This window comes from Cygnus olor, chromosome 9 (genome assembly GCF_009769625.2).
Source record: "Cygnus olor isolate bCygOlo1 chromosome 9, bCygOlo1.pri.v2, whole genome shotgun sequence".
Lineage (NCBI taxonomy): Eukaryota > Metazoa > Chordata > Aves > Anseriformes > Anatidae > Cygnus > Cygnus olor.
Genome location: NC_049177.1, coordinates 16,585,826 through 16,600,805, shown reverse-complemented (window position 1 = coordinate 16,600,805; position 14,980 = coordinate 16,585,826). Strand labels below are relative to the sequence as shown.

The 14,980-nt window shown below is 62.7% G+C and overlaps 1 protein-coding gene and 1 long non-coding RNA gene across 3 annotated transcripts; both read left to right on the top strand.

The window, feature by feature from the left end:
• Window positions 1-1,581: 1,581 nt before the first annotated feature.
• LOC121075037 lies at window positions 1,582-5,284 on the top strand. Of its 2 annotated transcripts, none has more exons than XR_005822689.1 (2): window positions 1,582-1,790; window positions 4,390-5,284. It is a non-coding gene; the product is annotated as an uncharacterized LOC121075037 (long non-coding RNA). The 2 variants fall into 2 exon arrangements; XR_005822690.1 differs by lacking the exon at window positions 1,582-1,790 and adding an exon at window positions 1,798-1,949.
• Window positions 5,285-8,594: 3,310 nt separating this feature from the next.
• On the top strand, window positions 8,595-14,104 carry NMUR1 (neuromedin U receptor 1). The gene is made up of 3 exons (XM_040567847.1): window positions 8,595-9,262; window positions 9,738-10,634; window positions 11,703-14,104. Exons 2-3 carry the CDS (start codon window positions 9,740-9,742, stop codon window positions 12,104-12,106), a joined length of 1,299 nt encoding a protein of 432 aa, XP_040423781.1. The 5' UTR covers window positions 8,595-9,262; window positions 9,738-9,739; the 3' UTR covers window positions 12,107-14,104.
• The last annotated feature ends 876 nt before the right edge of the window (window positions 14,105-14,980 follow it).

Here is a 14,980-nt window from a genome sequence, read left to right as displayed (position 1 = left end):
GGGCCCCGTTATCCTCCTCCTTTTTCCTGCCTTTAGCCCCTTGGGGACCCTCTCGGGTCCGTCCCCTGGCTCAGCGGGGCTCGGACACCCTCTGGATGACGGGAGGCAGCGCGGGGACCTTTTCCAGGCTGGGGACACTTGGCCTTTTGGGGACGGAGCCGTGCGGGTGGTTCCCACCCCGGCCCCTTGGGCACCCGGCTGTCAGAGCAGTGCCACCCCCAGCTCCTTGGGGACACGTGGTGGCCTCCGTCCCTCTGTAGAGGTCCCGGGGTCCGTCTCTTGTCCCCCTCCTGCCACCTCCCAGACCTCCAAGGGGTTTCCCTCAGCAGCCCCAAAGTTCCCCCATTACCTCCGCGGGGACTTTGGGAACGCGTCCCATAAACAGGAGGCCGGAGAGCGTGAGTCACAGCGGCCGGGAGGGACGTGAAGGCGGGAGGGGGTCTGCACCCTGCCCCTATTGCCGTGCACGTCGCCCCACAGGTGGTATTTGGGGCTGGCGGTGGGGACGGAGCTGTGGCTCCCCCCCAGGCACCGCTCAGGACCACGCCGGGTGGGCAGGATGCCCCCGGCAGCCCCGTCCCGCCGCCAAATAGCCGGCAGCTGCCTCGGGTACAGCACGAGTGCTATCTAGCGGCTGGTCCCACGGGGACACGGGGGACACGTTTTGGCCCAAGGGGCCAGAGGGTTATTTAGAGTGGGGGGCTGCAGGGTGCACAAGCCGCTCTCTGGGGCCTCGCTTGGGGTTTGGGGGGACACCCGGGGGTCTGATATATGGGGTGCAGAGGCCAGGGGTGTTTGCTAGGGCAGGGGGTGCACACTGGGGGGGGGGGTGCAGGGGACACACATCAGGGGGAGGCAGGGGGTGCACATCAAATTGGGGGTCCCCATCACGGTGCCCCCCACGGGCCCTGTCCCCAGGGGCTGGGTGGGACAGCCTGGGACCGCCTGGTGCTGGGGGGTGGTTGAAAGGGTGCAGAGCATCCCCCCCCCTATAATCCCCCCCCCCCCCAGCCCCGTTTTCTCACCCAGCCCCCCCTGTGGTTGGCTGGCACGGGGCTGACGTCACTAAAACATGCAGATTTATGCGTGTTAACCCTTTCCTTGCTGGGGAGAGGGGGGGTGGTTCGGGGGTTGGGGTCCCCCGCGGGGGGGGGGGGGGGTGGCCGCGGGACCCCCCTCATGGGCTCCCCCCCCCAAGCCCGAGGGTTGCCATGGGAACCGAAGGGCTTCTGATGTCACGGGGAGGTTGCTACGCGACGGGGCCCGCGTGATGTCACTGTCACCATGGCGACAGCACGGGGGGGATTTGGGCCCCCCCCCCGGGGATGGGGCCGGGGATGGAGGGGGGGGGGCGGGCACCCGTGGGACCTCTCCCGAGGGGACTGCAAACGCTTCTCATTAAAGTAGGGGGAAAAAATTCCCAAAAAACAGCTTTTTTCTTTTTTTGGCACAGTCTGAGTTATTATTTTTAGAAGCGCCAACAGCCCAGCCGCCTGTTTTTGCAATGTTCTGTGGGTCCCGGGGAAACGTGTGGCCCTCTGATGGGGTGGGGAATGGGGGGGGACTCCCTGACGTGGGGGGCAGCTGGGGACAGAGGGGGGCAAGGGACAAGCACTGGGGGAATGGAGCAGGGGGGCAAGGGGCTGGTGGCCCCTCGGTGCCACGTCCCTGTCCCCACTGGTGGCACGGGGACCGTTGTGGGAATGTTGGACCCCCCAGACCGCTGTGGAGCCCAGCAAGAGGAGCTCCCCAGCCTCGAGGCCAAATCAGCGTCCATCCCACTGGCCCAGGTGAGCACAGTTTGGGTTTTACCCGCACAGGTGATAAAAGGGATGCCTGGGAGCCTCCAGGAGGTGGCAGCTCTGGGGTCCCAGGGTGTGTAGGGGCTGAGGAGGCTGCTGATGTGGAGCCCAAGGATTTGGATGGAGGAGTCATCAGCCAAACTCATGGTTTGTGACCTTGTGGGATGACAGGGAGGCTGGGAAGATAAAGGGGCTTGGGGAGGGTGACTTGGACACCCCTACAAGGAGCAAGCGGTGGTGCGCAGGGTGATGGGACGAAGGACAAGGAGCAGCTTTTGGACTCGGTCCTCCTTTTCCACACCCGGAGTAAAAGCTGCAGCCTCCAGAGCAGCCCAGCCAGCACCCCAAACGCTCCCCACAACCTGGGGACACCGCTCCGGCTCCTGGGGACACCGTGTGGACAGGCGACACGTCCCCAGAGCCGCTGTCCCCACACCCCGCAGCCTCCCCCAGGCAGCGCTGCTCCGCCAGCCCCTTGCTGTGCCCCGCGGGGCGTTTCTGTCCCCGTGTCCCCAAAACCCTGCTCGTCCCCTTTGCTCACCTCTGCTGCTCCGTGGGCAGGGGGGGCCAGGCCGGAGCTCCCAGGCGTTTCCACCAGAGGGAGCCCAAATGTCACCAAATCCGCCCGGCCACGGGCGCCCATCATCGTGGCGTTGGGGCGCCGGGCTGTGGGTGGCCGCATGGGGACTGTCACCCCTCTGACACCCCTCCGTGGGGCTTTGCCATCAGAAAAAAAGCCCTTCCAGCTGCCCCAAGCCCTGTCCTGCCCCATGGCCGGGGAGAAAACCCATGTGTGTTCCCTAATTCGTGCCTGGAGCATCCCCAAATTTCCTCGCTGGTTTTTGGGTTTCTCCGAACCCAAATCTCCACCCGGCACCGGTGAGGAAGGAGCAGCTCCCCCCTGAACACCTGGTAAAGGATGTCATCGGTTTCAATTAACACGGATGCAAAGCACCAGAAAGGGAAGGTTGGAAACGGTGCTCCTGGTGCTCCCCTGGCACCTCCCCGGGAGCAGGGTGGAAACAACCCACCAGATGGGAGCCGGGGGGGAAGCCGGAGAAGAAATCTCGCCGGCGACGCTGCGTGGTGCCAGAGGAAAATCTCTCACGTTCACCGAGAATTTGCTCGTTTATTTAAAGCCTGTCGTTAGCGGCAGCCACATGGGGTGGGATTTACAGAAGTCCCGTGTGAATCGGGTGCCTTGTTTGGGAGATGTGTCTGAACCACCAAGAACTGCCTGGGGTGCGAAAACCCGAGTGGATGGTGAGGTCCCAGCCCCTCGCCCGCACCCGGGAGATTTTTTGGCACATCAGAGGCTCGGAGAGCCAGGGGTAGATGGGATCTGGGCCGAATTCAGGCAGGCGGCACCCGGCTCTGCTGCCAGAGCAGCCTGGCACGGCCGGGAGAGGAAATCCCAGCCAGCTCCAGCGTTTAATCCCGCCTGCCCGGGGGAGCGGCCGCAAGTGCCCCGTGCGGGGACTTTGGGGCACAGAAAGCAACTGGATGCCAAGATGCTCCTGGCAGGGCACCGAGCTGGGCTGGGCTTGCCCCCAGCCCCTTCCCACTGGTCCCAGCGGTGCTGGAAGCAGGGAGTAACGTGCCCCAGGTCTTGTGGCAGGCTTCCTGCGGCCCCGTGGCACCCTCAGGCCAGATGGGATGGGGAAAGGTGCCTGCCTGCCTGCCCAGGTGACACCTCGAGGAGGGAAAAGGGGAGAAAAGAGGAACTTCCTTAGGACTGCAGCAGCAGGCAGGGACACGGAGGGAAACTGAGGCACGGGAGGGTGGACTGATGGGATGCCTTCTCTCCCCCAGCCAGAATAAACCTCATTCCTTCAGCCTGCAGAAGATGGACCCAGTCATCGCCCTCTGGTCTGTAGGGGATCCTATGGGACCGGTTGGATCTGATCCGCCCGTGACATGACGTGGGTTTGGGCTTGTCGTTAGTGCTCGCAGGTGGGATGCTTCATTATTCATGCTGGGCTCTCTGAGTGTGGAAATCAGGCTGAGAGTCTCTCATCTCTATCCACTTAGAGAGAATTACCATCCCTAATCTTCTTCCGTCCCTCGGGTGTCCCCAGGGCTCAGCTAAGGACCGGGAGGCTGTCTGGTGCCTTGCTGCGGTGCCCCAGGGGTGGGTTTCATCCCGAGCTGCGTGGCTCCGCACAGCTTGTCAGTGCCCACGTTCCCCCTCTTGCCCCACTCCCAGCACTCCTGCCGCAATCAAACTGCGGCTCAGCCCCACGCTTCATCACTCGGCCCCTCCTGTGCCACCCCGGGTATGATCCCTGCGTGGTTGGTGGCGATACACGGGAGGTGCAGGCGGCACCTTCTCTCTATGCCACGTCCTGTATGGTCGTGGCCAAGGGGCAGGTGGGTTGCATGGGGAGGAGGAGGAGGAGGACCAAGGGGCTGGGGACCATTTTCATTCACGCTGAAGTTGCTGCATTGGCATCCCTGGGAGCTTGTGTGTGCCTTCCCTTTGGATTCTCTTGGGGTGAAGCACAATTTTTTGCTGGAAAAAATGAAAGTGTGTACATGTGTCCCACTTTTTTTTCCTTTTCCTTTTTTTTTTTTTTTTTTTTTTCAGCTGGAAACTGGATGCAGAGCAAGCCTGGAAAAGTCCAGCCCTGAGGTTTATCGGTGCCTGAAGAGCGCTGAGAAGGAAAACCCATCCCACAACCTGGAGAGGAGCGCGGCACTTGCATGGAGAAGATGCAAGGGGAGCTTCTTGTCCCACGCCTGGTGGTCAAGCTCTGTGGCCGCATGAGAAGGGCTTTGAAAGTGTCAGGCAGTGCATGGGGACGGGGCAGCACCACCGCGAGCTGGGTGTGGAGGTGCTGGGGTCTCACCAGGTCCCCAAACCCAGCTTTGCTGGGACATCATCCCCTTACCCCCAGCACCGAGGTCTGCACGTGGTGGAAATGCTGGGATGTGCTGGGACTGCTGGGACGTTTTGGGTGGCAGGGGGACCAACCGGTCAGTGGGACCTTCTCTGTGACCCACATACCTCTCCCCACCCGCCCTCTTACCCCATCCATCCTTCCCAAAATCCAGCAAAGGAGCCAGCAACCAGAAGGCTGACAGCATCAAAAAATAAAGCGGCAGGCACCGAGCAAAACCACGGGGCCATTAACACAGCGATCAAATCCACCTCTGGGGGTGACACCGCGCACTTTTTGCAAACTCCATCCTTGCATCCCTGTGCCCCTGCCCCTCAGCCTGGCCTGGGTGCACCGAGCATCTCCTGACTCGTCTACAGACAACATCAGGGCACACATGGCCCCGCCGTGGGCTGCTCTTCTTCCAGCCTCTGCCTCTATTTGCTGTGTCTCGATGTTGTTGTTGTCGCGGGTGGTTCTTTATGGCTGGTGGGGCTGATCTTGACTTGGAGAGTGAGTCATTACGTGGCAAATGGGATCCAATCACGGAGACATTATTTCCTTGCCCGGTGTTCTTTGCAAATGAGATTTTGCAGAACTTGAGCGCGTGTTGGTTTGCTTTTTTCTCCCTTCCAGCCAAAAGCCTCTTCCCAGTCCCATTTAAAAGGCTGCGAATTGGGTGCCGAGAGGCGATGCACGGGGAGGGAATGAATATTTACCACGGGCCTCACTGGGTAGGAGAGCTAATAAATGTCCCAGCAATCAATCCGGCAGCCCCAGCCGGCACCTTAAATCAACTCGTGAATGCAAAGTGGCTCCGAACCCAGGGCTGGGGAGAGAGGCCGTCCCCACGCTGTGCCATTTATTTATCTGCTTTTGATGACTCACAGAGGAGGAGGTTCGAGAAAGAATAAATAGAGCCCATAAACTGTCTCCCCGATGCTTGGGAAGGCGCCCTGGATCTGTGCTCCGTTTCGACGTGCCCCAGAGAAGGTCCTGCTGTAGCCGAGGTGACCCCGAGCTCGTTATGGCTCGGGCAGGGAATTTCCAGCTGCTGGGATGCTCCGGCTGCCCCCAGCCCTTCCCCTGCCCACGGCCCCGGGGCAGCTCGGTCTGATGGAGACCTGCGAGAGCCCGGTGCTCCTGCCAGGTGGAAAAGCGCTTCGTCTGTGCCGGCCCTGATTAGCAAAATTATGGTTGCCATGGAGCCCCAATTCCTGCTCCGAGAGCGCCTGCCTCCCCCGGCCCCCCAGCAGACCTGAGCGGAGGCCGGTTCTGCCGTCCCCCGGAAGGCTGGTTACTTTTATCCCAGAGAACATCCAAATGGCCCTGTTATTTATTTCCCTTCTCCTTTCGGCCCGGTTTGGGGGGGAAAAAAGGAAATGCCCCCTCCCTGTGATTTCTCAGAGGGAAAGGGGAGATGCTGTGAGGGGGCTGAGTGCTGACCCCACATCCCACAGGGATGCAGCTGGGTGCCCCAGGGGAGTGAGGGCACCTTTTCTACACACCTCAGCTCATCTATAGGCATCTGTGCCCTGGAAAGGCTCCTGGCATGGTATGACCAGCTCAGAAAAGATGGGCACAGCCCCTGCCCAACCCCTGCAGCGGTTGTAGGGGCCGAGGTGTCATGGGTAAAGGTGGACCCTGCAGCCAGGACCTTGCTCAGGGGCGATGCCCTGCGCGCGGGCTGCCCATCCTCATCCTCACACTGCAATGAGGATGCACGGCCAGGGCTGGCACCCGCTGCAGGACACCGCAGAGGACCCAAGTGACTGCCCGTGCCTCAGTTTCCCCTCTCAGACACTGGCAGCACCCCGGGGCTTGCTGCCTTCCTGTGCTCGGGAGCCGAAGGCGTTAATTAAAAGCTCGAAGCCCTGTGGCAGGCAGGGGAAGAGACACGGGGAGCGGGGCGCTCGGTAAAAGGCTGCGCTGATCTTCCCTGCAATTACCATGAGTGATGCACCCTTGAAAGGAGCCGAGAGTGGATGCAGGCGGTTATTAGGGCTGTAGCTCTCCAGCTTCAAAGGCGCTGTTTGGCCTCTCCTTTGGCCTCTCAATTCCCCCGAGGATGCCGCGGGCAGCGCGAGCCTCGCTCAGCCTCTGGGCGCCAGCCTTTACCGGCACCTCGAGGGCTCAGCGGTCACAGGGACAACCTCGGCTGCCCTTGGAGAGCTCACAGAGAAGGATGGGTGCACGCAGGGAGGGAGACCGTGGGGAGGAAGATTTGGGGGGTGGGCGCACGCAGGGGGTTCCCCTGAATTGCTGCTCGCTGCCGAAATTCCCAGCCCAGCAGAGCTCGGGCTGCAGCGAGGAGTGGGCTTGGGTGTCGAGGCAAACCAGGCAGGGTTTGGCTGCAAAGGCAGAGGCTGGCGGGTCGTGCTCCGGCGTGCAGCTCGCCCTTTTTAAGTGGCAAGGAGCAGAAAGAAGCGGGGAGCGACGTGCAGTCGCTGGGAGCCACGAACCCTTCCCAAAAGAGACGTGGCTGCAGAGAGGTTGCCAGGAATGCCTCCTCCCCGGTGCGCCCTCGCTGCGGCACAGTCTGCTCCTGCCCCGGCACGGATCCGTCCCTGCCTCGGGCATCCCCGGGGGAAAAAAAGCAGCCTTGTGGCAGCAGCCGGGAACAGGGACAGAAACCTGTGCCCATCAGCTGCTGCTTCTGGCAGCTCCCTGGCTCCGCCACCCACCCCAACGTCTGCTGAGGTTCTGCCAGCAGCGCCCGGCTGCTGTCCCCCTGCCCTGTCCCTGCTGTCACCAGCGCCGTGCCGTGGCACAGCCTGTCCCCTGCCCCACCGAGGACAACATTTCTCTGCCCTCCCCACTCCCGTGGCTGCGGGCAGAGCCTCCTCTCTCCCGATCCAGCCACGATTTCCAGCTCGGTGGATTTTTCCCCTGCGTAACGCCTTGTTTGCGCCCGTTCACCCTCCAACCCTTTGGCTCCAGCAACTCTGCCGAGGGAGACGACTTGCCAGGGAATGTCACTTCTCAGCGCTGGCCCCGTCCTGCCCTCTGCGTGTTTGCTGTGCCGATTCCCCTCTGTTCGCAGCCTGTTTGCTGCCAGGAGCGGCACAGGGCCAGCGCAGGGCCACCAAGCCGTCCCCTGCTGCCTTTGCCCTTACATCCCTCTCCTGCTCCGAAATTTCTCCGAGCAGAAGCGCCGTGCCCAGCTGCAGACCCGCACACGCAGCCCTTCGGGCTGGCACCAGCGAGCAGTGCCACGGCAATGGTGTCATCGGTGTCCCCGCAGCCTTCCTCCCCCCCGCCTCGTCATCGTCACCCGGTGGGGACAGAGCTGGGCACGGCTCCACGGCTCCAGCCTGCAGGGCACCCTCGAGGCTTCCAGGACCTTTGTGTCCCAAAACTGGGGAGGAAAAATATCTGGCTTCATGGGGAGCAGTGGAGCCCCCCCCATCTCCAGACCCCCTCCCCGCGTCCTCCTGAGTTCCTAAAGGTGGGGACAAGGGGACAGGGGAAGCTCCGTCCTCTGCAGCAAGGAGATGGAGGCGGGTGGGATGGAGTGGGGTCTGGGGGGCAACGGGGAGATGGGAACTGGGCGTCCCAGCAGAGCCACTGGGCAGGATCTGGGCTGGGAGGTGAGAGTGGGCGCCCAGCTGCTCTTTGGGCTGGAAGTTGGGCTGAAACTGGGTTAAAAAAAAATAATAATAATAAAATAATAATAATTATGTGTTCCATGAGAGAGAGGGGCTCTGTGGCGTGGGGGCAGAGAGGGGACAGGCAGCCTGCCATGGTGTGTGGGGACACGGGAATGTGTGGGGTTGTGTGTGGGGTGTCTGTATGTCTGTGTGTCTGCCTGCAGAGCAGGGTTGCTGCCCTGCAACGCAGGAGGGTGGGCGAGGGGGGTGTGATCAGCACCGAGAACAAGCAGCACAGTCGGACAGACAGCCAGACGGACAGCAGGAGGGAGCAGCTCCCTCGCACCCAGGTGGGAAAGGAGCCTCCTGCCCCGCAGCGGCTGCAGGGGATGAGCCGGTGGGCGCACATCGGATGGACAGGAGCCCCCCTGGCTCCGGCTGCCCCATCCCCAGCCAAGTCCGACCAACTCGGCGCTGCCCTGGCCCCCGCACCGCCGGCAGAGCAGCGGGGCCGATCGATGCCTTGCTCACCACGGAGGCCACGTAAATGGCACATCACCGCGTTGCGAAGGCTGCCGGTGGGGATGGAGACGGCCGCGCTGCCCTCCCCCGGGACTCTCTCGAGTCAATGGAGTTTATTACTTCAACGTATTTCCTCTCTCCTCCTGAAGAGCATCTTCTCCGCCGTGCCGCTCTGCCAGCGAGGATCCGGCCCCCGGCGGAGGCAGGGGCTCGGCACCGAGGCTGGCTCGCACGGCGCTGGGAGAGGAAGCCCCCGACGCTCCCCCGGGAGCCTCTCCGCTGACGGAGGAGGGAGGCAGCCGTGGGTAAGGGCAGCCGCTTTCTCCGAGGGGAGAGCAGAGGCAGGATTTCTCCAGCCTGCCTCTTAAGGCAGCGACGTCTCCATCCCCTCCCTCGCTCCCTCCCCGCCCGACCGTCCGGCATAAGGGTGCTGGGACCTCGTCCTTCAGCTGGAGCTTCCCGACCAGACGTAAGTCCTTCCTGGGGAGGAAGAAGGATTTTCCCCTCGGCTGTTTTACGGTTGCCCCTCTGCACAGCCAGGGGAGTAGGAGCCGGGATCGATGCGTGGCGTGGCTCGGGGATGGATTTGGGGCCAGCTTTGGGGTCGTATCCTGCTCTGCTGCGGAGCATGGAGAGGGGATGCGCCCCCCGAGGTGTCCCCACAGATGAGGCAAAGGGGCTGCAGTGGGTCGGGGAGCTGCCAGGGGTGTCTGCAGATGCGAAATGGGACGAGGGGAGGTGGGAACCCTGAAGAGAGGTTTTGGGGAGATTTTGGGGTGGTTTCCCAGAGGAAGGACTTTGGCTGGGGCTGGCTGGGGGTGCTGAGCTGTGGTGACCAGCAGAGTCTTGGCACCCTGCTGCTGACGGGGGGGAGAGGGGCAGAGGGCTCGGGAGTGACAAAGGATTTGGGAAACCATCCTGCGAGCCACCCCATTTCTCCACAGCCATGAATCCCTACATCAACTGCTCCGGCCCCGAGCTCCCCCTGCCCCAGCGAGACTTTCCCGCAGAGCCCCTCAGCCCAGGTCTCTGCAACAGGACTCACCCGGACGCCTTGTTCGACCCCAAGGACGCCAACCTGACGGAGGAGCAGCTGCGGGATAAGTACCTGGGGCCCCGGCGGTCCAGCTTCTTCGTCCCCGTCTGCGTCGTCTACCTGCTGATCTTCGCCGTGGGGGCGGTGGGCAACACGCTGACCTGCATCGTCATCCTCCGGCACCGCTTCATGAGGACGCCCACCAACTACTACCTGTTCAGCCTGGCCGTGTCCGACCTGCTGGTGCTGCTGCTGGGGATGCCGCTGGAGCTGTACGACATGTGGAGCAACTACCCCTTCCTGCTGGGCGCCAGCGGCTGCTACTTCAAGACGCTGCTCTTCGAGGCCGTCTGCTTCGCCTCCATCCTCAACGTCACGGCCCTGAGCGTCGAGCGCTACATCGCCGTGGTGCACCCGCTCAAGGCCAAGTACGTGGTGACCAGGAACCACGCCAAGAGGGTGATCGTCGCCATCTGGCTCGTGGCGGTCGTCTGCTCCATCCCCAACACCAGCCTCCACGGGCTGCGGCCTCTCTACGTGCCCGGCCGGGGCCGCGTGCCCGACTCGGAGATCTGCACCCTGGTGAAGCCGCGCTTGACCTACAACCTCATCATCCAGATCACCACCATCGTCTTCTTCTTCCTGCCCATGGGGACCATCAGCGTCCTCTACCTGCTCATCGGCCTGCAGCTCAAGAAGGAGAAGATGCTGGAGGCCTTGGGGGCCAAGTCCAGCGGCGACAGCGACTACCACGGCGTCCAGGGGCAGAAGAAGGTGAAGAGGAGGCAGGTCACAAAGATGCTGTGTGAGTCCAAGCCTGGGGACGGGCAGAGCCAGCAGGTGTGTTAGGAGGGTGCTGGGGGGAAACTGAGGCACGGCTGGTGCAGGGCTGCTGAGGCTGAGTCATCCCAGAGGAGGGGTTTGGGAGTGGTGTGGGGGGTGTCAGGGCAAAGGCAGAGCTGGTGGATGGGGTCCCGTGGTGGGGATTGCTCGTGCTGGCTCCCTCCTGGCCACAAGACCTCCCCTCATCCAGGAGAGCACCAGGTGGGAAAGGGGAAGGAGCAAGGCTGGGCTGTGGGGACCTTCCCCTCTCCCCCCCTCCCCAGCCCAGACTCCTGTGCCCCACAGCCTCCGGGTGCCGTGGTGGCCTCCTGCCCTGCCCCATCCCATGGCGATGAGGCTCTGACCCCCGGCTGGACCACAGCACCCCCCTGTCCTACGGCTGTGTGCCCTTCTTCCTTCCCTGTCCCCATCCCCAGCAGCCCCTGGCCGCCTCCCCAGCAGCAGGGCTGGCTGCCTGTGGGCAGCCATCCCCCCCCCAGCACGCTGACCTCCGCGTGCTCCCGGCCCCATGACGGCACACCGTGGCGAGCTGCCCAGCCCAGTCCATCAGCAGGGTCGGGGCTGCTTCTCTGCCACAGCCCCGACAAGCAGAAACTGCTCAGGACAGGGAGGGGAATGAAGGGGGAACCCGTCCCCACGTGCCACGGAGATGCAGCATGGCACGGGTTTGGCAGGGCTGAGGACACCAGGACCACGCGGTGGTCACCCCCTTTCCTCCTCACCAGCGGGGCTGGGGTGTAAAACAAGCAGAGAGGACAAGGAGAGAGGGCAAACAGCTCTCGCTCCTTGGACTCAGCCAGCAGCAGGGTGCCTTTTGCCACAGATTAGGCCCAAACGGGGCAGGACGGCACCTGAGGTGCCTCCCCCATGGGACGTGGCCAGAACTAGTGGCTTGAGGCTGCACTTCTCGCTCCCACGTCCCCGCGTCCATCCAAACCTTCTCCTCAGGTCCCTTTGGCAGAAAAGGGGTGGTGGCGGTGGTGGTGGTGAGCCTCGTCCCCCCCTAACACCACCCCCCTGCTCCCCGCAGTCGTGCTGGTGGTGGTGTTCGGGATCTGCTGGGCCCCCTTCCACACCGACCGCCTCGTCTGGAGCTTCGTCTCCACCTGGACCAGCCGCATGCTCCACATGTTCCAGTACGTCCACATCATTTCGGGCGTCTTCTTCTACCTGAGCTCGGCCGCCAACCCCATCCTCTACAACCTGATGTCCACCCGCTTCCGCGAGATGTTCAAGGAGGTGATGTGCCACCCGGGCCACCGCCCGCCAGGCTCGCGCAAGTACTCGCCCAGCGTCACCCACGCCACCACCCGCAGCACCGAGTGCGAGCCCGTGCCCGGCGCCAACGGGCTGCCCCTGTCCGACGGCGAGGAGTACGAGATGGAGGAGATGGAGGGGGGGCAGGCGGCCACGCACGCAACGTCCCTCTGCTGAGGAGCTAGGGGGATGCGGGGGGACGGGGACACCCTGGCACCCACCTGGGCGATGGAGGGGGGAGATGGGGAGAGCCCGCCTTCTGGTTTTGTCCCGCTGGGATGCGGGGTGCTCTTCTCAGGATGGTTTTCTTGGCAGCTTCAGGGTGGTGGTGGCTGTCCCTCGCCGTGCTATGCACAGGTTGCGTTGCACCCTGTCAGTAGCCAAGGCCAGGGCACCCCGCGTGGTGCAGGGACAGCTGGCTGCTTCCCCAGGGCCACGCCAGCGATCCCCCAAACTCCCCCATCCCTCCACGGCTCAGGCATGAGCCCGTGTGTGCCCATGGGCTGGGGACCCCCAGAGATGCTCGCACCCGCTGGGTCAGGAGAGGTTTGCAATGGATGGAGCAGAGAAAACCTCTGCGGGTGCCCCGCTCTCCTCCCCGTGATGCACACCTGGCACCTGGCCTGCCTCCCTCCTCTTCCTCAGCCACCACAGCCCCTGTGCCGTGCAGGGCAGTGAGGACAACCTCATCCCTGCCCTGCATGAGCTGATCCTCACCCAGGAATTAAAATTCCCTTGATTTGTGCCCTAGCTGCATCCCCCAGGACCCAGCTCTGCTCCCAGCACCCAGCCCTCTTCCCACAGGGGGACAGCCACCGGGACGCGCACCGATCCTGCTCACCGCGACGCACGGGGCCGCCGTCAGCCCGCTGCCTGCGGGGCGATGATGATTGATCTGTCCCCAGCCACACGGCTCGGGAAATGTCACAAAATGCCACGGAGGGCAGGCGGGCTGGCCGCGCTCCCCCCGGGCTGGAGGGGCTGATCGATTTGCTGCCTGGGATCAATGCCGCCGGCTTCCTGGCGTGCACCAGGTCCTCCCATGGGATGAGATAGCCGGGCTCTGAAACAGGCTGGGATGTTTCCCATAGGACTTTTCCAGTCCTGGTTGCCCCCTGGCCAGGATTTGGGCTTGCAGAATCCTTCCTGCCCCACATCATCCTAGCCTCAGCCTGGAGTCAGTGCAGCCAGGTCCCCTCCGAGCTCCCCATCCCCACTGGATCCCTTCAAGGTCCTGTTGTGCGCTGTAGGGTGAGGATGCATGCGGGGCTACAGCAACCTTTACATTTCAGGGTCATCCCAGCTGCCCTCCAGAGGATGTCAACGTGGCAAAACGCATCGATCTCCTTCTGTTTTCCTCCTCCTCTGTCTCCCGTTGCTCCCGGTCCCAGGCAGCCATGAGGGTGGAGGTGACGGATGCCTCCTTGATGGCTGTTAATGCCCCATGCAGGCACCTCCCCTGGCTGGAAACCTCCAGGGAATGGCTTTTTAATAGGCAGTCGATAGCGTTTTATTGCGCAGCCTGCGCAGAGCTTCGGGTCCCTCACGCCCTGGGTCAGTGCACCGGGCTCTCGGGTCATGTCCCCAGCTGTCCCCTGACACAGCCACGCTCCCGATGTCCCCACCGTCCCTCCTTGGCCACCCCGAATTTGCTCTTTGAGATGCAGGGGGTGAAGTTGCTGGTGAGGCTCCGGCGTGGTGGTGCCTGTCCGGTGGGGATGCTGGGGGCTGCTTTGTCTTTTGGATCGCCTCGGGAAGCATCCTTGCAAAGCCGCGGCTGTGGCATCTCCTGGGTGGAGATCTGAGGGCAAACCTCGCCCCTCTGGCTGTTTTGGGACAGCACAGGGGGACAACCCCAAGCCCCCGTGCATCACTTGTGGCCCTGTGGAACCTTCCCAGCCGCGTGCCGGGGGCTCAGGCAAGTGCTTACGCCCGGCTCAAAAATAGGTGGCTGGTGACTGAGCGCTTCTGCCTCATTTCCCAAAAGTATGCTTAGGGAAAGGGCTCCTTGTCCCGCCGAGGGGAGAGCGGCTTGCAGGAGAGGAGAGGAGCTGCTCCCTGGCTGCAAATCCCACGGGATAAATCAGAGGATTACTCCTGCCAGGGGATGTGTACAGGCGGTGAGTTGAAGCCTGGGGTGTTGGTGATCTGCTGATGTTCAGGCAGGGCTCAGCGCTGTGCCCCCACCCATGTGGTCGGTCGGGGATCAGCCATCCTTTGGGGCAGGATGGCCGTGGTGGATGGAGGGTCCCCAAAAAGTCACCTGGAGTTGTCACCAGATGATATTTCAGGACATCACCGAGCCTGGGAGGGATGGAGCAGAGGGACACGGTGGGGACAGGGGCTGGGGGAGCGAGTGGCTGCTGGTGGATGGGTTTGTTCCAGGTCTTTGCTCTGAGCTGGGGAATTCATCCCTGTCCCTGCAATTTGGGGAACGCATCTCTGACCCTGCAATTTGGGGAACACATGTCTGTCCCTGCAATTTGGGGCACGTGTCCGGCTCGGGCTCCGCACCGCTCCTCTCCAAACACTTCGTTTCCAAAGAGCCGTCTCCCAAAAGTTGTCATCCATCCTCCGAGATTTACAGCAGCCCCTTTCCAGCATCCGGATCCCGCTGAAACACCCACCAGCCCCAAACCCTCTCCAGGCAGGCGCTTGCGCAGCGGCACAGCAAATCTGTGCCTCCGCTGGCGCCCCGCCACAGCTGCCTCCCGCCCCGGGCCACGCAGCATCCCCAGCGGTGCTTCCAATAACAAGATTTATCACCTTTACTTGGGGATTAAAAAGCAATCAATCCGTGCGGCTGCCCCAGCCTTGTAAGGCTTTTTTTTTTTTTTTTTTTTTTTGTGCCGTGGCAGTTTGCAACAGGCACGTTGTGTGTTTTTTTTTCCCTTTCCTCGATGGAGCCAAAGCCGGTTTTACAGCAATTGTCTCGCGTGTTTGGAGCCGTGATGGATGGCGCTGGGAGCGCCAGCAGAATCTTCACCGCCCCTCCTCAAAAGCCAAGGGAAGGGTTGTTTTTCCCTTCCTTCGCAGAGCCGGAGTGGGAGA

Excerpts from the sequence above, each read along its gene's own strand:
- NMUR1 (XM_040567847.1), top strand. The coding sequence starts at position 9,740 with ATGAATCCCTACATCAACTGCTCCGGCCCCGAGCTCCCCCTGCCCCAG. Across the intron at positions 10,635-11,702 it reads GCAGGTCACAAAGATGCTGT|TCGTGCTGGTGGTGGTGTTC; the intron begins GTGAGTCCAAGC and ends TGCTCCCCGCAG.